General features: G+C 36.5%; 4 protein-coding genes and 2 long non-coding RNA genes across 7 annotated transcripts; 3 read left to right on the top strand and 3 right to left on the bottom strand.

Moving 5' to 3' along the window:
- The first annotated feature begins 801 nt into the window (after positions 1 to 801).
- Positions 802 to 4,448, top strand: LOC106301039 (probable methyltransferase PMT10). The gene is made up of 9 exons (XM_013737346.1): positions 802 to 1,654; positions 2,106 to 2,255; positions 2,341 to 2,611; positions 2,698 to 2,808; positions 3,063 to 3,222; positions 3,299 to 3,556; positions 3,698 to 3,820; positions 3,897 to 3,974; positions 4,065 to 4,448. The coding sequence occupies exons 1-9, from the start codon at positions 1,058 to 1,060 to the stop codon at positions 4,261 to 4,263; spliced, it is 1,947 nt and encodes a 648-aa protein (XP_013592800.1). The 5' UTR covers positions 802 to 1,057; the 3' UTR covers positions 4,264 to 4,448.
- A 1,284-nt stretch (positions 4,449 to 5,732) lies between these two features.
- LOC106296451 (histone-lysine N-methyltransferase NSD2) lies at positions 5,733 to 8,629 on the top strand. The gene is made up of 5 exons (XM_013732584.1): positions 5,733 to 5,890; positions 6,080 to 6,285; positions 6,819 to 7,133; positions 7,255 to 7,344; positions 7,439 to 8,629. Exons 2-5 carry the CDS (start codon positions 6,127 to 6,129, stop codon positions 8,351 to 8,353), a joined length of 1,479 nt encoding a protein of 492 aa, XP_013588038.1. The 5' UTR covers positions 5,733 to 5,890; positions 6,080 to 6,126; the 3' UTR covers positions 8,354 to 8,629.
- Positions 8,630 to 10,252: 1,623 nt separating this feature from the next.
- On the top strand, positions 10,253 to 12,125 carry LOC106301112 (probable acyl-activating enzyme 4). Its single transcript, XM_013737437.1, has one exon. The coding sequence runs from the start codon at positions 10,294 to 10,296 to the stop codon at positions 11,923 to 11,925; it is 1,632 nt and encodes a 543-aa protein (XP_013592891.1). The 5' UTR covers positions 10,253 to 10,293; the 3' UTR covers positions 11,926 to 12,125.
- Positions 12,126 to 14,173: 2,048 nt separating this feature from the next.
- On the bottom strand, positions 14,174 to 17,133 carry LOC106296388 (protein LAZ1 homolog 1). 2 transcript variants are annotated; one of them, XM_013732515.1, is made up of 7 exons: positions 17,012 to 17,133; positions 16,359 to 16,700; positions 16,225 to 16,281; positions 16,040 to 16,148; positions 15,776 to 15,960; positions 15,593 to 15,681; positions 14,174 to 15,153 (listed from the first exon to the last, which is right to left on the bottom strand). In XM_013732515.1, exons 2-7 carry the CDS (start codon positions 16,581 to 16,583, stop codon positions 14,352 to 14,354), a joined length of 1,467 nt encoding a protein of 488 aa, XP_013587969.1. In that variant the 5' UTR covers positions 16,584 to 16,700; positions 17,012 to 17,133; the 3' UTR covers positions 14,174 to 14,351. The 2 variants fall into 2 exon arrangements, with proteins under 2 accessions (XP_013587969.1, XP_013587970.1); XM_013732516.1 differs by having other exon boundaries at positions 16,817 to 17,121.
- A 2,352-nt stretch (positions 17,134 to 19,485) lies between these two features.
- On the bottom strand, positions 19,486 to 20,219 carry LOC106299495. The gene is made up of 3 exons (XR_001261797.1): positions 20,161 to 20,219; positions 19,932 to 20,058; positions 19,486 to 19,781 (listed from the first exon to the last, which is right to left on the bottom strand). It is a non-coding gene; the product is annotated as an uncharacterized LOC106299495 (long non-coding RNA).
- A 129-nt stretch (positions 20,220 to 20,348) lies between these two features.
- On the bottom strand, positions 20,349 to 22,541 carry LOC106299494. The gene is made up of 5 exons (XR_001261796.1): positions 22,433 to 22,541; positions 22,098 to 22,347; positions 21,790 to 21,862; positions 20,687 to 21,308; positions 20,349 to 20,600 (listed from the first exon to the last, which is right to left on the bottom strand). It is a non-coding gene; the product is annotated as an uncharacterized LOC106299494 (long non-coding RNA).
- Positions 22,542 to 23,030: the final 489 nt, after the last annotated feature.

Below are 23,030 nucleotides of genomic sequence, written 5' to 3'. Positions count from 1 at the left end.
GTTAGTTTTGACTTTTGAGTAGTTGAACAAAATAACAATCAATACCTTAGTTGATTAATGTATAACAATGTGCATTACATATATTTCTCTAAACTCCATTGCGATTGAAGAGTTATTTATGACAATTAGAGTGGTTTAAATACTTTTAAGTCATAAATTACTACCTAAAAAAAACCTTGAGGTAGCAAATATAAACCTTGTACAATCTCACATTTTGTTTCATATTCAATACAAATATATAATTGGAGTCTTCAATTTCATTTTTTTTGTTGATAGAAAAAAATGTTAAAAATTATTTTTAGAATAGTTTAGATGAACCAAAATAAAAGAAACTTTAAAATTTAGAAAACAATACTTAATAAAAATTAAACAAAAGTCCATCAACATCAATTATATATAGCCTTAGTGGTAGTATCTCAAACATATCATTATGACAACGAAATCACAATTTATATTTGTTTCTTACTATATTTTATCCGATTCCTAATAAACAAGGATTTCCAGATTTTACTTTTGGATTTGTATTTCTATATAAGTACATGATTTTGTTGGGACTAATGCCCAATTGAAAGGCACGTGAGTGTGAGCATGTGGGTATATACCAAATCTCTAAAGTCAACAAGTCAAAAGAAGATCACATCATCCTCTCCTCTCTCTCAACTATACAATTAAAGAAAGAAATGCGATTCGTTAACCATATAAATCTAAACCAGTTACAAGTCTAGTTAAATCACTCGTTTTCAGTAAAAAATAAAATAATAAAATTAGTTAAAAAAGCAATAAGGTTTCTTCCAGATTGTAATTAGGTCGTCATCATTATATAACACGCTTAAAACTATTCTTCCTTCCTTCTGTTTCTGTTCTGTTCCATTGTCTTCATGCGAGTAGCAGTCCTCGAGTTTCGTACCTTCACTCACTCCCACATCTCCCACGTGTCTCAACCTCCACCTTATTCCTCCGTCTCTCCACCGTCGCCGTCATTAACTCCGTTAAAAACTCTGTTTTTTTTTTTCTGCTCGATCCGTCGCCAAAGTGCTCTGCCTTCGTCACCGTGACGATGAAACTCTCCGACGTCGGATTAGACGCAGTGAAGACGCCGAGATTGGTCAAAGTCATCGCCTTTGCGCTCATCTCGATCACAACCATCTTCCTCTTCAACCACTTCTCTGATTCCTTCTCTTACCCGTCTCTCGTCTCCTCCCCGGAAGCTCTACAAACCAACGCAACCACCGTCTCCGCCGTGCCACCATCTCCTCCGCCGCGTCCTCGTCTCAAGATCTCCCCTCCTCCTCTCCCACCGACGGTGGTCCGGACGGGAATCATCGACGAGAACGGCGCCATGTCTGACACCTTCGAGATCGGAGGGTTCGATCCCGACGCCGTCGATGAGATCAAGACCGGGAACTCCTCCTCCTCGTCGGAAGCAACCGGAGACTCGAAAGCAGCGTTTCGGATTGAGAAGCTTAGTGTGTGTGACAAGAGGAAGACGGATCACATTCCATGTTTAGACAACGAAGAAGAGATCAAGAGGCTGAACAGTACTGACAGAGGAGAGAACTACGAGAGGCATTGTCCTAAGGAGAGACTTGGCTGCTTGATTCCGCCGCCAGATGGGTACAAGAAACCAATCCCATGGCCACAGAGCAGAGACAAGGTGATGTAGTTACATAAAGCACCTTCCTTTACTTCTTCCTACCAATGTTCTAGAAATCGCTAGGCCGTGGTTAGACTCTTTATAGAGGATTACTGGTTAGGCGGATACTTGACCGATTTATTAGAATCATTTTAGAGAAAATTGTTTCGTTTAAATCCGATTTACCGACTAGGCGGCTACTTAGGCGCCATTTAGACCGACATAGCTTGTCTGGCCTATTTAAATATTCTAGAAATTGATAGGTGCTGGTTAGGCGCCAGGATTATTGTTCAGGCGGGCGCACTCTAGACTGATTTAAAAAAGATGTTCTGAAAAAATAGTTTCGTTTAGACCCGATTTGTCAACTAGGGGCTGCTTAAACCGATTTTTTAGAACATTAGCTTGTCTGACCCATTTGAGATGCAGTGTAAAGTTTCTAACTTTATTGACTGATGTGTGTTTCTACTGTTAGATATGGTTCAACAATGTGCCTCATACACGCTTAGTGGAAGACAAAGGAGGTCAAAACTGGATAAGAAGAGAGAAAGACAAGTTTGTTTTCCCTGGAGGTGGAACTCAGTTCATCCACGGAGCTGATCAGTACTTAGACCAGATCTCTCAGGTTTCATTCAACCCCCTCTGCATTTTTTTTTGTTATTACCTCATCTGCTTTCTCTGTTGAGATCTTAAGTTTGAAATTTTTGTAGATGGTTCCCGGCATTACGTTTGGTGTAAGCACTCGTGCTGCATTGGACATTGGCTGCGGCGTGGCGAGCTTTGGTGCCTTTTTGATGCAGCGTAACACGACAACATTGTCTGTAGCACCTAAAGATGTCCATGAGAATCAGATACAGTTTGCGTTGGAGCGTGGTGTCCCTGCAATGGTGGCTGTGTTTGCTACTCGGAGGTTGTTGTATCCAAGTCAGGCTTTTGAGATGATCCATTGTTCAAGATGCAGAATCAATTGGACCAGAGATGGTTAATCTCTCACTACTTTGGTTTTTGCTTATCCTATAATGTTTTTATGTGTCTAAAAAGCTTTTTGTTTGCATTGAATTACACAGATGGGATACTTCTTCTTGAAGCTAATAGAATGCTTAGAGCAGGAGGGTACTTTGTTTGGGCTGCACAACCTGTTTACAAACATGAGGATAACTTGCAAGAACAGTGGAAAGGTCTGTATATTTGTTGGAAGAAAAAAAACATTATGTCTGCTCAATATTCAATAATTTAGTTAGCCGTATTATATGAGATTATTGATTAGTCGGGCGCCTAGACTTTTTGAACGCCAATACCGATTTTTTTTAATCGTTCTAGAAAGATCTTTTTGTTTATATCCGATTTGCCAACTAGGCGCCTGTTATACCGATTTTTTTTTAGAACATTGTGTTGCTATGGAGACTTGACTAATAAAAGAGTGTCGTTTCAGAAATGGTAGATCTTACGAACCGAATCTGTTGGGAGCTTATCAAGAAAGAAGGCTATATAGCTGTGTGGAGGAAGCCTCTAAACAATAGCTGCTATCTCAACCGAGAAGCTGGAGCCAAGCCTCCATTGTGCAGACCTGATGATGATCCTGATGATGTTTGGTACATTAGTCTCATTTCCACTAGTATTGTGTCTTTCTTGCAACTCTCCTTAAGCTTTGTGGTTTCTTGTTTTCAGGTATGTGGATATGAAACCATGCCTCACTAGATTACCTGAAAATGGCTACGGGGCTAATGTCTCCACATGGCCTGCACGTCTTCATGATCCTCCAGAGAGGCTGCAGAGCATTCAAATGGATGCTTATATATCACGGAAGGAGATTATGAAGGCAGAGTCTAGGTTTTGGTTTGAAACAGTAGAGAGCTATGTGCGGGTTTTTCGCTGGAAGGAGTTTAAGTTAAGGAATGTTCTTGACATGAAAGCTGGCTTTGGAGGGTAATCATCAAACCACATCTGTTTATGTTTTTGTCACATCCAAGTTTACAAATCGGTTTAGACTTTCAAAAAATCTCTATAAAGCGTCTAATTACCGCCTAGCGATTTCTTGAACATTGGTTACTTTGATATTTCTTGTAGGTTTGCAGCAGCATTAAACGATCTAGGGCTTGACTGTTGGGTTATGAACGTTGTTCCCATAAGTGGATTCAACACCTTGCCAGTTATCTATGACCGTGGGCTTGTGGGGACTATGCATGACTGGTATAGATCTCTATATACGTTCTTCTACTTGTCAAAAGATTACATCTAAGTTCTTTGCACTTTGGTTTCTCTCTAGGTGTGAGCCATTTGACACATACCCAAGAACCTATGACTTAATACATGCTGCATTTCTCTTGTCTAATGAGAAGAAGAGGTAAGAACTTTTGTTTCTCTGTGATGTGTATGCTGAACGGGTCAGAAACATGATTGGAGTAATGAGCTGTGTAATTGGTGTGGAACATAGGTGCAACATAACAAACATAATGGTGGAGATGGACAGGATGCTGAGACCAGGAGGAAGGGTTTACATAAGGGACTCACTGTCTTTGATGGACCAACTTCAACAAATAGCTACAGCCATTGGTTGGAGAGCTGGGGTTCATGATACTGGGGAAGGACCCCACGCAAGCGTTAGGATACTCATTTGCGATAAAGGGATTTGAGAAAGGATACAAAAATCCTTAATGGGATGATAAGTCTGCTCAAAGCAAACAGTAGTAGTAGAGTACTGACTGATAATGATTGCTGCGTTGTTTTATTTTATTTTTCTTGTATAATGGAAAGAGTGGAAATACACTTGAGCACATTTTAACACTGAAAGAAAGTTGAGAAACAAATATTTATTATACTTGTAAAAATAGCTAGAAGTAGTCTTTGGCAATCAGACTTGAATCTGGAAAACAAAATTGGAACTGAAATTTGATGGATATATATTTATCTAATTCTCTTACCCGTCTGTATAGATTTAGATTCGATAAGAATTGATTTGAACCCGGTACGGAAACTTAAATTTCTGAAACTATGATTTCATGTGTTTTCTTTTCTATATTTTCTACATATGATTTAGTTGTAGTGATTTTAACTCTGTTAAGTAGTATAAACTTTAAATGTTAAATTTGGCGTTTAAATATGTTTTATTTTAAATATCTATGGTTTATTGTTGGATTTTTGTATAATTATAGATTTTTTCTTGTATTGGTGGCACAAAAAGTACATATTTTTTTGGTAGGAATATTAAGAATTATTTATGAGCAAATATCAGATGTCATTCTAACTAAAGATTTTTGCTACAATAGCTAGAAAAAATAAATATATCTTAACATTTAAGGTTAAATTTCTTTTTTTTATTAGATTTTGTTCCTTTTTAACTAATTAATGGAACAATAAAAAAGAATAGATGCACAATTTAAAGTTGTAATGGATGCACAAAATATTTAACTATGAAATTGCCATTGTTTATCAAAATAAGTGTGGGTGCAAGTGTTTACATACCTATTGACATACCTAGCCGCACTCCTGTTTATAGTATATAACATTTAGAATCAAATCAACCTGTAGTTAAGTAAAACCAATTCAAAATGAAAATTTTATCCGTAGGTATATAAATTTCAAATTTATATCTGGAATACTTGAATTTCATAAGAATTAGTTTAAATTTAAATAAAAAGTTGAATATTCATGTTTTCTATAAATATCATAAAAAGACAAAAAAATAAATTAATTAGGCAATCATTGAATTGATAAATTTGCAAATTCGGCGACAGAAATTTTTAAACAATGGCAGATTTATAAAATCACGTATCTCCGACTAAATTTTAATATTTTTTAAAAAATATTTAGTTCAGAATCGTAATTTTTTTTAATAACTAGCTTAAATTCTGTGGAATCACCTCCCATAAATTCAAAATTTATGATAATGTTCTCGGTTTAAAAAAAAAAAAATCCAGATCAGCCGGTTCTCCTTAACCAATACACTTTTTTTTTTTCAACTAAGCACAGCACCCATCAGGTGCAACTGTTTACCACGTCCCAATCCACTTCCACGTGTCAGTTTCTCGTCGCTGAATACCGGTTTCAACCGGTGTGAGATCCAAGAACCGGTTTAGAGAGGGGAGGCGCAAGTTTAAAAACTGGTTCAAAGATAAGAGAGAGAAAGCCGTGTGGGGAGAGAGAGAGATTTTGCAGAAGAACCACCAGCGATTCATTCTCCGGCGACCGAGATAAAAAAAAAAAAAAAAAAATCGAACCTTTCGTAAAGGGTTTTCTCCATTCGTCGATTTCTCCACTCCGGTACGCTTTTTAACTCCTTTGTGTCTTGTCAGGATTTTTGAAATTGGCCTTAATCTTCGTAGGATTGAGATTGTAAGTTTCTGTGAAATTTTGAAGGAATCTGATGAAACTGATGATAAAAATGTGTACTTTTCTTCTTTGATTGCGTTGAAGGATTGTGAAATTGTGTTTTTTTTTTCTCTATTGTAGGATGAAACCCTAGATCATAGGGATATCAGAGCATTGCGGTTTTAAAGATGATTGTGGATGAGGTGATGAGCAACGGTGACGGTAGAGAGAGTAGTCAGCCTAATGGTACATTGAATATGGCTAATGCAAGTTCTAGAGATAACAAGCGGAGAAAGGTTAATGGGATGTGTGAGATGGTTTCTACGGATGGTCTCTCAAGAAGCCGGGTACTTTTTTCTATTATGATGATGATGATGATTGTGATTGATTTGAATTGCTACAACTTTTGTGTGTTTGCATGCTAGGTTATATTTCAATCTAGGGATGGTGATTAGTAGATAGCTTCAGTATTTAATGTTAGCCTCAGTTACATCAATCTAGGGGTGATGATTAGTAGATAGCTTCAATACTCAATGTTAGCCTCACCAATGCAGTATGTTGTGGGTGGAGTTAAAGACTAATGTTCATTCCTTTTTTTGATCTTTCTGTGGCTTATTCATTTAAGTAAACCATTTTTTCGGTTATGCAACTGTTTCTTGTTTTTTTCCAGACGACATGGGTGTGTTGTGTGTGATAGCTAGATTCAGGAAAATGCTATAGAAATGATAAGAGATTTCCATTGATGTTGTGCTTGTTGAGAATCTTGGAAGTGTTTTGCTGCATTGTGCAGTCAAATCCTGAAACTGGTCTCATTATATCTGTGTGATGAAACTCCTGTTTGCTCGTTCTAAGACATGGTAGCTCGTTCTTGTTTGCGCAGGAGTCTGTCGCTTGTGAATTAAATGGTCAAAGGTCCAGCGGAGGAACTCATCTTACTGGTGAACTCCCCCAGCTTTCAAATCCAGATGAACCAACAACCGAACCCCCCAAGTATGAGACTGTGACAGCCGGTTGCCAGAATGTTCTGTCTCAAGTTTTAGCTTCAAAGGAGTTTGCTTCCCTCAGTAAGTTGCTTTCCGAGAATCTCCAAGGGGTCAAGATTGAAGACCTTCCCTGCAGAACTTTGATAGACACCAGGATGCAAGAGGGTGCTTATGAAGGTTCACATGTGCTCTTCTCAACGGATCTCCAAGAGGTAACTATGCATGTTATAGAGTATGATGAACTCAAAACTCTCAACTTGAAGCAATGTGGCTGTGTTTTTCCTGAAGATACTTATGCGTTAGATTAGTACTAAACCTAACTACTGATTACAGGTCTGGAAAAAACTACAGGATGTTGGTAATGGTATGGCTGTTCTTGCTGGTAGTCTCTTGGATCTTTCAAAAGCCTCTTGTACCGAACAGGTGAGGCTCATGAATAAATGATCTTTTTCAATTTACTTTTATTTTATAAATCCCCTAATGTCTTTTTTTTTTGTTCTTTCTCAAAATCTGGAAGTTGAAGCAGTTCAACACTGTGGAACCTAACCCTCATCCTAATGTAGAGACCACCAGAAACGACAGTGTTGAAGACGCTTGCAAGCTATGTGGAGAGAAGGCAGTGGTAAAGGACTGTTTAGCTTGTGATCATTGTGAAGATATGTACCATGTCTCATGTGCACATCCTGGTGAGAAAGAGATGTCTTCAGACACTTGGTACTGCCTAAACTGCACAGCTAATGGATTCGGATCACCTCACGAGAATTGCGTTGTGTGCGAGAAAAAGAAAACCGAAAAGCTGCTGATAAAGACAGATAAGAACGGATGCGTTGATGATTCGAGTGCAGAACGTAAAGAAGAATCAAACGGATCAGAAGAGAATTCAACATCCAACATGATGAATCATGTAGATGACGCCATGGAGACAAAGATAGATTCTGAACTCTGCAGGACATGTGGGACAAAAGTGGAGAAAGGCGATGGGAACAGGTTCATCACATGCGATCACCCTTTCTGCCCACACAAGTACTACCACATCAGGTGTCTGACTTCAAAGCAGATAAAGCTACACAACGTCAGCTGGTACTGCTCCTCGTGCTTATGCAGAAACTGCTTAATCGACAAGGATGATGACAAGATTGTCTTGTGCGACGGGTGTGATGATGCTTACCACATCTACTGCATGAAGCCTCCGTGTGCGTCGGTTCCAGATGGAGAATGGTTTTGCAGGACTTGTAAAGTTGCGATTCAGAAAGTGCGCAAGTTTCGAAATGTGGTTGAGAAGAAGAAGGTGGGGGCTGTGCAGAAACTGAAAGGGAAGATGAACGAGAGCAAACCGGGAAGTAAAGGCAAAGGAGGGTTGGATAATAGCGTAGGAGGGATGGATATGCTTCTTAACGCAGCTGACACATTGAAAGATCAAGAACAGATGTGACTTCATAATCCATTAAATGAGATGATTGGTTCAAGAAAAAAAACAGGCAGACTATTACACATTTCTTGTCTCTAAAAACATTTTTTTGTCTTTGTTCATCTTCCTAACTTTTTCAAAGTAGGACAGGGGTTTCTAAAGACCACATTTTTAGGATTTTATTCTTTAATCAAATGTCTATTGGGATGTTGATTTTGCACTCTGCTCACCTTTATAATGAGCTAGTTCTTGACCGAAGATATGATGCTTCTTAGTTTTTTTTATAAATTTTAATCCAAATTACATCTTATTATTTACATAAATTTCGAGTTCTTAGTTTAATCGTTTGTATCCAGACAACCTGTTAGGAGACATTTAAGATCATGTACTACTAAAATTGTAACATGCCCTTGTCTTCAACTTGAGAATGTACTACTATGAATTATATAACGTCTGGAAATTTATACATGTATATTAATATATTAGGTGTGGCACTGAATAATACCACAATTCCTACAAACTTGATATGGCCTTTTTACCAAAAAAAAATAAAAAATTGATATGGCCTCACCGTACATACTGAAAAATATTTCATTTTGGGGATTAAAGATGCAGTATAAGTATCAAATGAAGAGAAGGGGTTATATCATCACATTAATGTTGGAGTATATTTCATTAGAGAGATGAACGTTTTGGGACTTTTTTTTTTTTTGAACAAAGGTTTTGGGACTTGTATTCTAACTTTTTTCCATCATGATACCATCTTCCCATCATGTTCCATTTGTGTTCTAACAATTGCTGCCATTATTGCCAATGATATTTAGGTCTATTTTTGTGTTGAATCTTAATATATAGTCGTACATTAAGGTTTCTTTTATATATAGTGTGCATCATAATCTTATTGAAAAACGAAACGATTCTTTTTTTTCTGCAATGACACCTACCGGTTAGATAAATATGTAGACAGGAATTGCGTTTCATTCAAAGAAATGTAGTAGAAATGTTTTTTATTTGCAATTTCAATATTAGGAAAGTTTGAGATATTTCATTTTTGTTATAACACTTTCCTTCCAATTAACCTTTTTAGGGTTATCCACATGAATCTAGGTTACGATCTTGCCATCTTGGATCGATACGTGTAACGTATAACATACACTTGCAGATTATTTTTCGTGCTTCCTTTATTTAAAAAGGTTTGGTAACCCAAAATGACACAAGAGAATGGCTAATTAGTGTGTGATAAATATGCATTCTAAATTAATTCCACGCATGCATATTGCATGTAAATAATGTATTCACGTTCCCTAATAAAACATCGAGTATGTCGTTTTGTCTTAACAATCTTCGAAATATAAATACATCAATAAAGCATTTTCGCAATTCTTTACATCTCGGATAAATTTAATTTATATGAATAGTAGGTTGCGGTTTCCAAACTTCCACTTTCCAACAGGCAACAACCTTTCAGCATTAACTGGGTCGTTGAGGCAATTTACTATGTTTGTCGGTAGATATATGCAATTACGTCTTGTTATAATATATTTCTTTTAATGGAAACTATATATCTCTTATTATAGCTAATACCAGATTAGTACACTTAATTTATCTTGCTTAAATTTGTTTTGCTTCTTATAACGATGATACGTACACGTTAGTTCCAAAGAAAATTTATTAATTCTTTGTTTCATATTTTATTTTATATGTATACTTGAATACAATTAAACCACACTTTTTGTTCTTCAAAAGTTGATATGATTATTCCCAAACATAGAAAGCCAAGTTATATTTCATGATTATTTGTAATTCTAGTATTAGCTTAACCTAGAAATATAATGTTGCAAGATAATGATTACTATTTCACCTAACCACATACGAACAAAATATTTATATATATTCCACTAAAGCCGTATCAAAAGTAATAACTTAAAACACATTATAGTTAAACTATCAAGACATTATCAACTATGGAACTTTTACTCCCACACCCTTCAAACTCATCACCTCTCACAGTTCTCGGCTACTTAGACCGAGCCGCCTCTGTCTACGGCGACTCACCTTCCCTCCTCCACACAACCACCGTCCGTACTTGGTCCGAAACTCATTCCCGATGTCTCCGCATAGCTTCGACTCTATCTTCCCCTTCCCTCGGAATCAACCGTGGCCAAGTCGTATCCGTTATTGGTCCCAACGTCCCTTCCGTCTACGAGCTTCAGTTCGCGGTTCCTATGTCCGGGGCCATCCTCAACAACATCAACCCTCGCTTAGACGCTAACGCACTCTCAGTCCTCCTGCGTCACAGCGAAACCAAGCTCGTTTTCGTCGACCACCACTCGAGTTCTTTAGTTCTTGAAGCTGTCTCGTTCTTGCCCAAGAACGAGAAGCCACGTCTCGTCCTCCTCCAAGATGACGTCAACATGTCGTTATCTTCTAACGTGGAGTTTCTAGACACGTACGAAGGTGTTATGGAGAGAGGAGACGAGACGTTCAAGTGGGTGCGTCCTAGCAGCGAGTGGAACCCAATGGTGCTTAACTACACCTCCGGAACGACGTCGTCTCCCAAAGGTGTAGTACTTAGCCACCGTGCCGTTTTCATGAGTACTATTAACTCTTTGCTCGACTGGTCCATGCCTAACCGGCCGGTTTACTTATGGACCTTACCGATGTTTCACGCTAACGGTTGGAGCTACACATGGGCCACAGCCGCTGTTGGGGCTACAAACATATGCCTTAGAAGAGTTGACGCGAAGACTATCTACGATTCGATAGACAAGCATCACGTGACACACATGTGCGCTGCGCCGATGGTTCTCAACATGTTGACAAACTCTCCATCTCGGAGACAGCTTAAACAACCGGTTCGGGTTATGACAGCTGGAGCTCCTCCACCGGAGACGGTTATCTCCAGCGCTGAGAGTCTAGGTTTTGATGTGGGACACGGTTACGGGCTGACGGAAACTGGTTGTCTGAATGTCTCATGCGCGTGGAAGCCGGAATGGGATGGTCTTGGAGAAAGTGAGAGAGCAAAACTGAAATCAAGGCAAGGGATTAGAACGGCTGTGTTTGCAGAAGTTGACGTGAGGGACACGCTAACTGGTAAAAGCGTTAAGCACGATGGAGTAACCGTGGGAGAGATTGTTTTTAGAGGCGGTTCGGTTATGCTGGGTTACTACAAAGACCCGGAAGGCACCGCGGCGAGTATGAGAGAAGACGGGTGGTTCTACACTGGAGACATGGGTGTGATGCACCCGGACGGTTACTTGGAAGTCAAGGATAGGTCAAAGGATGTGATCATATGCGGAGGAGAGAACATTAGCAGTAAGGAAGTTGAGACGGTTCTGTACACGAACCCTGTGGTTAAGGAGGCGGCTGTGGTGGCTAAGCCAGACAAGATGTGGGGAGAGACACCGTGTGCGTTTGTGAGCTTGAAGTGTCTTGATGGGTCTGTGTCTGAGAGAGAGATAAGAGAGTTTTGCAAGACGAAGCTGCCAAAGTATATGGTTCCGAGGAATGTGGTTTTTCAGGAGGAGCTTCCTAAGACTTCAACTGGAAAGATTCAGAAGTTTCTTCTCAGACAAATGGCTAAGTCTATGCCTTGATGAAGAACAATCTTTGATTTGTTTTTATTATTACATTGTATGCTACTAAGTTCTACTCTATACCTAAAGTAGCAAGTCTCTGGTTCATTAGTTTAACTCTGTTTTCTTGTCCCTATGTCTGAAGATGTTCTTCTCTTCTTTACTAGTTATTTTGCAGCTTGTACCCCTTTGGAATGGTTATAACCAAAATTCTTAAAATAGTGTAAGATGTCCGCCTAAATTAAGTGGTTAAAAATCGATTTAAACTGTCTAGTTTGATCTATATTAGTATAAATCTGTTAAGGGTCCAAATGGTGACATAAGGAATTAATGAGAATAGTCAATTCCTACTCATTCTTTAAAAATTACACCATTTATGGGGAATTTTTGATGCGTTTGATTCTTTGAATTTTAAGGAACTATAGAAGACAAACATTCCATATCAAAATTGATACGGAACAAAAGAAACAAATATTTATTTTTATTCTTTTTTTGTTTCTATTCATTCATTTCCTACTAATTCATATTCCTATTTTAATGGTTACCATTTGGATCCTAAATTTAGTAATAAGTGTAAGTTCAAAATTTTGTTTTTTTGTATATTTTTTTTTGAACTAAATCTTTTTGTATATTTACTTTTTATAATTCATCAAAATAATTTTATAATCAAATCTAAAATAAATTATTCAATATAAATATATAATTAATTTAGGCCAAATTGGCTGGAAAACCACAAATACAAAGATAATTAGGAATCCATGCAAATAAAATATTATTTAGGTAACCGGATAACTGAAGCAAAGTGAAGTTACCTTATTGTCCAAATCCATTGTTTCTTATAGGTAGGCATCCAATCGTAGAATTAGAAAGGTATTATTATAGGGAAGTAGTTATGTGTCAGAAGAGTGTCGGAAAAAATAATTTTTACTAAATATCAAACATTAACATGAGAGTGTGTTGTATGTAACGGTTCAATATTAACATTTAAAGCTGACTAATCACTAAATCCTAAACCAAAAATTAAATGATAAACCCTAAAATCTAAACTGACCCTAACTTTATTCTCACTCTCTAAATACTAAACCATAAACTATAATCACTAAACCTTAAGCTAAAAATTAAACCCTAAACTCAAAAATAAATCTTAAACTCAAATATCAAAATTTAATGTTGACCATAATTTCACTTCTACCTTCTAAATATCAAACCATAAATCATAATCACTAAACCTTAAATCCAAATATAAATCATAAACCCAAATAGAATCAAACAAAATAAATATCATAGTACACATTTGTAAAATTATGAAATGTCTACTAAAGAATTTTTATTGATTATTATTTTAATAATGAACGCACATGTTCACCCCAAGATAAACGAGTGCATACATCACTAAAATAATAGTCAATAAAAATTTATCAAGTCATTTTGTTTATAAAAAAATAAAAATTAATCATAAAGTTAATTGCCGAAGAAAAGAAAAAAACATTGAAATTGTTAATTCAGTCAATAATTGTTAGCAAAATCCTAAACCCTAAGTTGCAAACCCTAAACCCTAGAGGGTGAACCCTAAATCCTACTTTAAAGGGTGAACCCTAAGGTTTAAGGTTTACGGTTTAGCTAACGGTGTTAACAATGTTAATATTTTTTTGACAATTAATATTATTTTTTATTAATTTTTAATAAATGGAATATACTTGACAAATCTTTATTAATTATTGTTTTAATAGTGAATGGACATGTTCATACATTTTCATACTAAGAAGTCAAAAGTTTTCAAAGTTTTTATTAATAGTATTTAGAATCTGATAAAAATGAAAGTGAATTAAAGAAAAAAAATCAGGATGTAGAAAGAGATAGAGAGAAAGATAGAGAGGGAAAAACAGTGGGACAGCGAGATGTGATGTATATAACAACTAGATGACATAATACACTCTAGCTAGGAGGGTTATTACCGTGAATTAGAAATGTTAACAGTACCCTCTCCACTAAGTTAATATATTTTATTTCTATGGCTATCTAGTGCAATTACCCATTAATTTATTAACTCCTAATTCCCGTTTAAACTTTAAATTCCCACAGAGAATACCTTACTACTGTTTAACGATTTCTTCAACATTTGGTTATAACGTTACCCATCTTGAATGGTAGATTCGAGAAATGAGAACCAACACAACATGTGGAAGTTTGGTTCACAACAAATTCTAGGATAAGATTCTTTAACCACAACAATTTTTTTAAAAATCTTTTTTAGTGTAAACATGTGTCATAAGCGAAATACAGATTCTAACTTCTCCATAAAGTTGTATCAAGAGCAGAGAAATCTAGTTAGTAGCAATCTGTTTGTTACCTCTGTATAAGTAACCCATCACATTAGCATCATCATCTCATAAACATCTACAGCTTCTTTTGTCAAAATGGTCAAGAAGACGAGAACTCTTTCGTCCTCACCTTCGCATTCTACTCCACAGTCCCGAGACTCTAGACTGTTGACGCCGCTTCGTACTCCCCAAACCGCTATCACTCACACTCCCACCTTCATGGAGATCCTCATGAACCTCAGAGAACTCTTTCGTCCACGGATTCAGCGGAATCACATACGAATCATCTTTACTCCTCCTCTTCTTCTGCTCAAACCTCTTCACGTTTTCAGATATCTGATGAAACGTCCTGTTAATCTTCGCTATCCCTCTCTCCACCGGCTCCACCACGTGAGAAACCGTGAACCTCATGTCATCAGCAATGATCTCCCCGCTCCCCACCACCACATCCCGCACGCTCTGCGGGAAGTTCAAACGCTTCTCCCACTCATCATCATGCCTCCCGTACCTCACCCTAGTCGTTCTCTCGCTGTCCTTAACCTCTTCCGGGTCAGGAGGCGTGTCTATAGACGCGTAATCCGACATCACCGCCACGTTGCGGACGCATCTCTCCCCGCGCTTGTAGGGAGCCGCTGGGAAGACGTAGAGATGAACCACGGCGGCAACACCCATCTCTATGCAGATGATGTAGTCTTGTATCCTCGTTTTGAGCTCCTTAGCTAAAGACCCTTTGAAGAGTCCCATGGAGAAGAGGAACGCGACGATGATGCCTTGCCACCAGGTGAGGAATACAATAGACTTGAAGGTTAGAAACTTGGCTAATGGTTTGATGGGTGCTAGCTTGTCTTTGATGACGTTGTAGAACTGTACAAGGCAATACAATGCCCATGTTTGGCTGAAGTTCAGGACTACAGCCAGATATGGATACCTGCAAATGAGACAACATACAATAATCATACCATGTTAGAATCAAGACAAGGATGAACACGGCCGGATCTGAGATTTTGGAGACTATAAACACTTCCTAAGAACTTTTAGTACTCGTTAGATTTTCTAGAGTATTCACGAATATTAAAAATATAATAAATATTTACAATTAAATTTATTGTTTACTTTATTATACATTTTCCAATAACTAAATATTTTCAATTAATGTTTCTTAAAAATATATAACTTATCAACATTAACTACTAAAAGCACTTTAAGATTCTAGAAAATCTATCATTTTAAAACAAAAAAAATAAATTTAGAAAATCCTACTTTCGGAAATGGAAGGAGTACTAATTATTTTTTTTCTTAATTTGAATGTTTCATTAGGTTGTACCCAGATACCGACGAGAATGGATGATGAAAAGAAAGAAGATTACCCGTAGTTCCATTGGAACTTGCCTTCTCCATAAACTCCAAAGGCTTCAAGGAGCATTGCTAATAGAGCACAGATCATCTTCAGTATCATCTGAAGAAGCAGAAATTTTTTAAAGTCAGTTTGAATAGAAGATCATAGAGCATAATAGTCCACAAGATTTTTTTTCATGACAGTAGTGACATACATATTGAACGATGCCAATTTTAACAGCGTGATAAAACTGAGGACCAAGGTTCCAGTCTTTAAGGAAACAGTTCATTGGGAAAGGATGCTCCACAACTTTATAAGAACATGTGCCTTCGAGAAGAGGAGTGGTCTGGGTGATCACTGTCTGCTGTTCCATGAATTCAATCGTACGTTCTTCTCCATCTGTGGAGGATACAGAGATGAAAACAAGAATCCCAAAGATATCTTCAAGTGAATCAAGAAAATGTGAAGCATCATTTACCTAGACAAGCTATCATGTATCTCTCAAAACAGTAGAGTGCAAAGGCTTCATAACAATCGCGAATCACCTCGCAGTTAAAAGCTGCTTCTGAGTTCACCAAAGACAGAAACTGCAGGAAGAATCAGGAAACTGAACTACAAATATGGGATGTAACAAATATAGTAGTAAGCTTATCAATCATATACCGATTCCAGGGCATAGACAGGGACCATGAGAATAAGTCCAATAAGAAACTTCTGTTCCTGTAACAAAAGTTATGATCAATTAGCAATGTTCCAGCTTTAATCAGTGAAAAAGTTATACAGATGAACAAACCAACCTCAGGCTGATTATAAGAAGCTAGGTGCTCAAAGATGAGATACATGGAGATGAGGATGGCCACAGTAACGAAAACGCTGGCACTTAAGATTGGCCAAGTGAAGTATGTTCCAGCAACGTCAACACCAGCACCGAGGTTAGGAAGCCAAATCATCTGGAATCTGCTTGAGGACTCTCCAATGGAAAGAATAAAGAAGAGAGTGCAGATGATTCCTCTCCACTCCATTTTGAAAACAGTGAAAGCAAAAAGTTCAATATCTCCACATCAAGCAAGAGGAAGGCACTTTCACCAAAACAAGTGTTCCATAGATACCAAACACTGATCCAATGGCAGTGGTGAGAACTGATTCAGGAAACAACAACAACAACAAAAAAAGAAGAAAACAAGACTGGGTTATAATCAAAATCAAATCTTTTTGAACAATTTAATATCAAAAATCAAATTTTTTTTAACAAAACCTGCATTATGAGTAAACAAGACACGAATTAGACTGGGGGTTATAATCAAAATCACATCTTTTTAAACTTTTTAATATCAAAAATCGAATCTTTCGGAACCCAGAATGTCTCACAGAGAGGAGGGAAACAGTCTACGCAATTCAACGCATCAAAACCCTAAATCGCCGACCCAATAAAGAAAAAATTGCAACTCACGCGAGTTTGAAAGCCGCGGATCAAATTCGTTCCCCCAATTAAAAAAAAAAAAGAAGAGCAGAGTCCCCTTCGAAGTTGCTCGTATCAATGGGAGAAAAAGATTAGAATTAACAAAAATCGAGATTTTGTTTTTCGAAATTTGTTTTTTTTTTTTTTTTTTAATTAATATTTTCCCTTTCTGTGCTTTGACTGTTGCGGGAAGCTACGATGCTAATTTACTGACGTGTCACATTCTCTTTGGTGTATTTTTACATCAACATTTACATAAAAGTTCAAACGTGGAACACTTCATCTCATTTAACAGAGATTAATTATTTTTTTATAAGATCCAGTTTTTTTTTCCAAAAAAAAAACTATAAGATCCAATTTTCGAGTTTTGGAGAAACAGATTTATTAAAAAATATACAGTGAAAAAACATATCAAATCTTTAACAAAATGCAAGTTATACCTTTAGACATAGATATTTATAAAACAGTTTCTCTTGTCGGCATTTATAAAACTGTTTAGACGGTACAACTAGACATGAATTCTAACCAAACAAGTAAACTTCTTGATTTTGTCATTTACTAGTGGTTTTTCCGCGCTTCCAGCGGGATCTGATATAATTAGTAGAACATAGAGAAACTATGTGTATGTACTGCCTATTTCATAAATTTAATGTATTTTTTTTTTTGAAACATCTACTGGTGTAACTGTTATTGATTATAATTGTTGCCTTTTAGATATGTGTTTAATTGTTCTCCAAACAGTTGAAATCATGTACAAACGTTTGGTTTTCGATTCGGTTCTGGTTTAATTATGTTAATTTTTTGTCTTTTGGTTCCTGAGATAAGTGAATTGTTCGGTTATTTATAAAATTTGGTTCAGTTTGGGTTTGGTTCGGATAACATACTTTTGGTTTTTCAAATTACATATCGAGTAATTATGATAAATTTTAATATTCAGAATAAAAGCTATTTGGGTAATTCAGTTCTTTTACGTAATTCGAATAATTTTAAAAAATTGTAAAAAAATATTCAGATGTTTTGGATATTTTGGTATTTGGTTTATAAGTAGTATTTTATATTTTGGTAATTTTAAAATTTAACATAGTTAATATTTTTGGTTTGTGAACTGTATTTTAGATATTCGGAATTTGGTTCTCAGTTCGGTTCGGTTTCGGTTTTTCGGTTCCAAAAATATAGGAACCGCTCAATTATTTGTGAACTTTGATTCAGTTTAAGATACAGTTTCTCGTTTTGGTTCAGATTCGGTTTTGGTACTCTGTTTATATGCTCGGACCTAGTTGAAACCTAAGTGGTGGCACATGTTTTGTTTCTTTTTGTTTGCATTTTTTTGTTGAAATTTTATTTTGTAGCGTAAATGTTGTGATGGAAAGGGTGTGTGTTGAGAGGGTGATGTTCTGGGGGTGTTGTACGAATAACTAATCAGGATTTCTAATGGAAATTATATTATGAATTTTCAAAATATGTTTTGTACATTGAATTTGTTACATATAATATTTTAATAATTTACTATACCCTATTATTGATTATTATTATTATTAAATTATATTACATTGTAATTGTATTTAAAATAAATTAGTTGTATATATATAATATTATTTAATCCAACTTCAGTAAGTTTACAAACAATCAGTATGAAACTGTGTTTCTGTCTGTCATTATTAGGGTACTCGAACATGAACTCGTATTCGATTTTTTGGCAATTATGCTTTTATCCTCCATTATTTTGAGCTTTGAGAACGTCAGGTGGTCTAGCGGCAGTACTGAATGTTTCTCACACACGACTATCCGAGGTCGCCAGTTCGATACTCGAAGAAAGCGGGGTGGTACTGGATTAGTTAAAAAATCCCTACGGTGATTTCTGGCGAGGTGGCCCTTCGGGGTGAGTCCAGTCACTATAAAAAGTTCAACCTATACAGTTTTTTTTTTTGAGCTTTGATTACATAGATTTTTTAACCACCTGCTTAAAACCACTTGAAGCCTTGTTTAAAATCAATCTCCATGTGTGGGGGTTTGGCGCATATAAACCGAGAGTACTGAGGACGCAGCTGATCATAATTTATTCAATATAAAAAGGAAGAGGTTGGTCGAAATAACTAACCAAAAAGCATAAAACTAACCGACTCGAGTTGGCCTAGTGGTACTTGAGGGAGCTTCGGCCGTCCCGATACGGTCTCGGGTTCGATTCGCGTTGGCCACGAGGGGTTTTACATGGGCTGCCTCTCGCCCTCCAGACCACTTCGCGTAACCAGGGGTCTTTAAGTGGACGCTTAAAAATCCTGTAATGGCATGGGCTTAGCCCCGGTGGGCTAGTCGATCACGCAAAAGTGGTCGGATACTGGATTATCAAAAAAAAAAAAAAAAAAACATAAAACTCATAAACATAGTTTAAATATAGTAGTAGTCGTAGTCCTTTAAATTTGTTTTTTTTTAAAGCCTGGAGTGCAACATAGTTATGAGGATGTCGTCTAACACTTTCTCACGATCTGTAGGTCGTTACTCGTTACGCATCTTCTTGCGCGGAACGCTCTTCCGCCTCAGCTAAATCATCCTCACCAGTGTCTCTATCAGCTAGAGTTGTCTGATTTGGGATATATGTTGCTGCTGTCTGATCCTCAACAATGCATCACCAGTGCATCCTCTTTCGTTCCTGTCAATGCTTTTCACGCGAAGAGAGCTTCTTTAGGAACAGCCGACGTGGAAAAAAGCAGACCCTACAACTTTGTCATTACTGATTACTGAGCAAGTTTGCTAATCCATATACCTAATATGAAGTATCAGCAAGTTAATAACACTCCTTATTAGGTAGTAAGATCATAGTAAGTAATATTTGTGGACTAAAGTATTTAAAACAGTGTGAATGTCAGCTAAAATGTCAAGAATGAAGGATATTAGCATAGTGTTAACTTTATACCTCCAACTAACTTAGGGTTTATGTTTGTGGCTATCACCACCTTTGGTTCTACACCAGAGGCTTCCAACTTATAATCGAGAAGGAGCTTAGATATGCCGTCAAAGACGCCAAAGCACACACTGGATTCCTTGCACAAATGAAGAGGTAGACTATTTAAAATATACGAAATAAGGAAGCACAGTTATGATCATCTGGTGAACTAATCATAACTTGTTGAGGTTTTATATACCTTTTAATTTTGAGGGTTACCATGATGCGTTGTGTACTTTGTGTGTCTCCTCGTTGGAAAAAGTTTTGATATCACTAATTAACTTCCTACGATATCTACAAACAAAGATTACTATTAAGCCAAATTTACTGAGCTAAGTGAAATCATTAGAAGAAAGGGTTCCAATGTTAATGAAATGAAACCTCGGAGGACTGTGTTGGTGTGGCAAGAGACATGAGCTCCTCGTAAGTGCCTTACGGAACCTAAACCTCTCAGTCAAGAACTCAAGATATCGTGTGCCGTTGATGCAACTTCATCGAATATTCAACACCACAAAACCTGAAGTTGGGTTGCCTTCTTGCAACATCAAAAACACTGAGCTCTTAAAGGAGCCTTTTTCCAAAAGGTGTTTGAGTTTGTTAAGCATATGGAGATTGATTGAGGCTTGGATGAGCGGTTGCCTGAGAAGGGAAACAATGAATCAGTTATCAAAAACCTGAAAAGGTCAAAATCTTAACCTAATAACTATAAACAAAAGCCGGCATACCGTCGCATCTATGAGGAGCATGTCAACTCCCATCAGGTCCAACCTTTTTTGACATTCCTGACTTTTAGAATCGCAGGAATCTGGTCTACCATCTCCTTGAAACAGCCGGCCTTAAGCTTCGAGAAATGAGCTTGAGAAGAAGCCATGGTGGAAGGGATTATTTGTGTATGACCACGATTACCGCTGTTGGGAAATGGATATGATTTTGGTTCGTCTTTGGCTTGGTTTGTTGCATCCAAGCGACTGAGGGATGAAGTAAGTAAATAAGAATTGAAGACGATGCAATGAGTGTAGTGGGTAACGTTACTGATTGATATTTCAGGGGAGCGTAACCTAGGGCTAGGGCAACTATAGAGGTACTCTGAAGTGGACTTGAAGACTACGGGCCACTTTACAAATATTTAGATTGGATTTACTAATTACACAAAGCTCAATAATAATTAACACAGCCCAGATCACTAAAGTTTTTTCACGAACAATTTCAGTAAGGATAGAGAAGCGGCTGACGTGGCGCAATACGAAGAGGGGAAGGCTGAGGTGGCACCGGGAGAAGGGAGAGAATACTCTCCTTTATTGTTATAGAATACTAGTGAGCTGTCCCGTACTACGTATGGGAAAAAATCTGAAATTTAACATCAATTTTAAACATAAAATAATAATACATTTTGGGTTAATATACCATGAATGTTGTTTGTCTCTACTATTCTTGGTTGTCAAGAGATACCAAGGAGTGTTAAATTGTATTTGCATAAAAACATAAATTGTGGATAATATATATACACCATAGTTATAAATAATAAGTAAATAGTCTAAGTATTAGATATGATTTATTACAAACTTGCAAACTGAACAAATTAGTAGCAAAAAAAAACAAAAAAAAAATATTTTTTGTGTATTGGAAATTTATATATTTTGAAAATTTTAACTGAGAAAAGTAAATTGTACAAATGTATTTCTTTTTATATTTAAGTTTTAAAAGTAAATTATTTGTATACTATTCATGTTGGTGATTTGATTAAATATAAGAAATATATTTATTTTAATCAATAGTATTTTAATTCATAGTTAAATCATTACATGCATTTAATAGATCAATGTTATACCTTCTGATTCTTCACTGCTTGGTCTTTAGCAACATCCTCGTTCTTATCATGCTTAAGATTCTTTAGTATAATCCTTATACCCATGAAGAAGTATAAAATTGTTATTAGTGACTCTTTTTGGTTTCAATAAATTCAAACCTACTTCTAAATCCAGCTAATACTCTTGTTTATGATAATGAGCTAAGTTAAACAATAAAAGCCTTCCACAAGACTATCTGCCGTTTCTAGAAACCATACAGAAACTCTGCCATGATGGGAACAGAAAGTGACAAAAGTAGAGATAGTTAAGAATTTAAGATAAATCTTACTGTTCTCGAGAACGAAGTTCCTACTCTTTTTCAAGCTCTTCCTTAGAAGCATTTATTGTCATCATCTCCTTCAGCACCACTCTCACTCTCTTCCTCAATCATATGATCAAAATCTTCGCTTTCTCCACCACATCATCTTCCTTATTGTCTCCTTCGTTACTCCCTACATCATCATCTTCTTCCATGCTATGATCATCTTCGCCATCTTCTACCCATCAGATAAATCATCATCTTCACCCTCCCTTTCCACCTATAATAGCATCCTCGAACCAAATAAATTCACTTACACATCCATCTAAATAACTTAAACCAGACAAAAGCAACAAAATATATACCTCATGGTCGCTTATCTGTTCTGAATCACTTTCATAAAGTTTTGCTCTTTTGGACCTCTTTGATCTTCTAGCCATTGTAAACTCTCCGAATGCTAGAAAATTTAAAAGTGAAAAGGTAGAGATCATGGGTGTATTAGAAGAACGGTTTAGAGACAAATGTTAGTGGTGCTTTAATTTTTTGTTTTTCAAATTAATTTTAAAGCACAAGCCATGTGTCAAAATTTGATTGGCAAGGTGACTTGCGCTTTAATATATAAGGGATTTTTTATATTTGTGGTATCAGCCTTAAAAAGGGTAGACAAACACAAAAAAAATCCATGAACTATCGTAATTTTAATTTTGAACATTTTCAGCATACTAAATGTGTTTTGTAACCCATTGTTGATAATTAGTGAAGAGTTAGAAAGTATCGTGTTACTACTTTAAAAAATGTTTTATTTCATGTAATCTATTATACTCATTTGATATCTATAATATTATTATTAGATAAAAAAATAGAGTTTGAACCGAACCATTTATATAACCTACTTTCTTAATTTATTTTGAGAATTTTTAGTGATGAAAAGAGCATTTTAACTTCTTCTCAACCACTCATGTA

Source organism: Brassica oleracea, chromosome C6, assembly GCF_000695525.1.
Source record: "Brassica oleracea var. oleracea cultivar TO1000 chromosome C6, BOL, whole genome shotgun sequence".
NCBI lineage: Eukaryota > Viridiplantae > Streptophyta > Magnoliopsida > Brassicales > Brassicaceae > Brassica > Brassica oleracea.
This window is presented reverse-complemented; position numbering and strand designations above follow the sequence as displayed.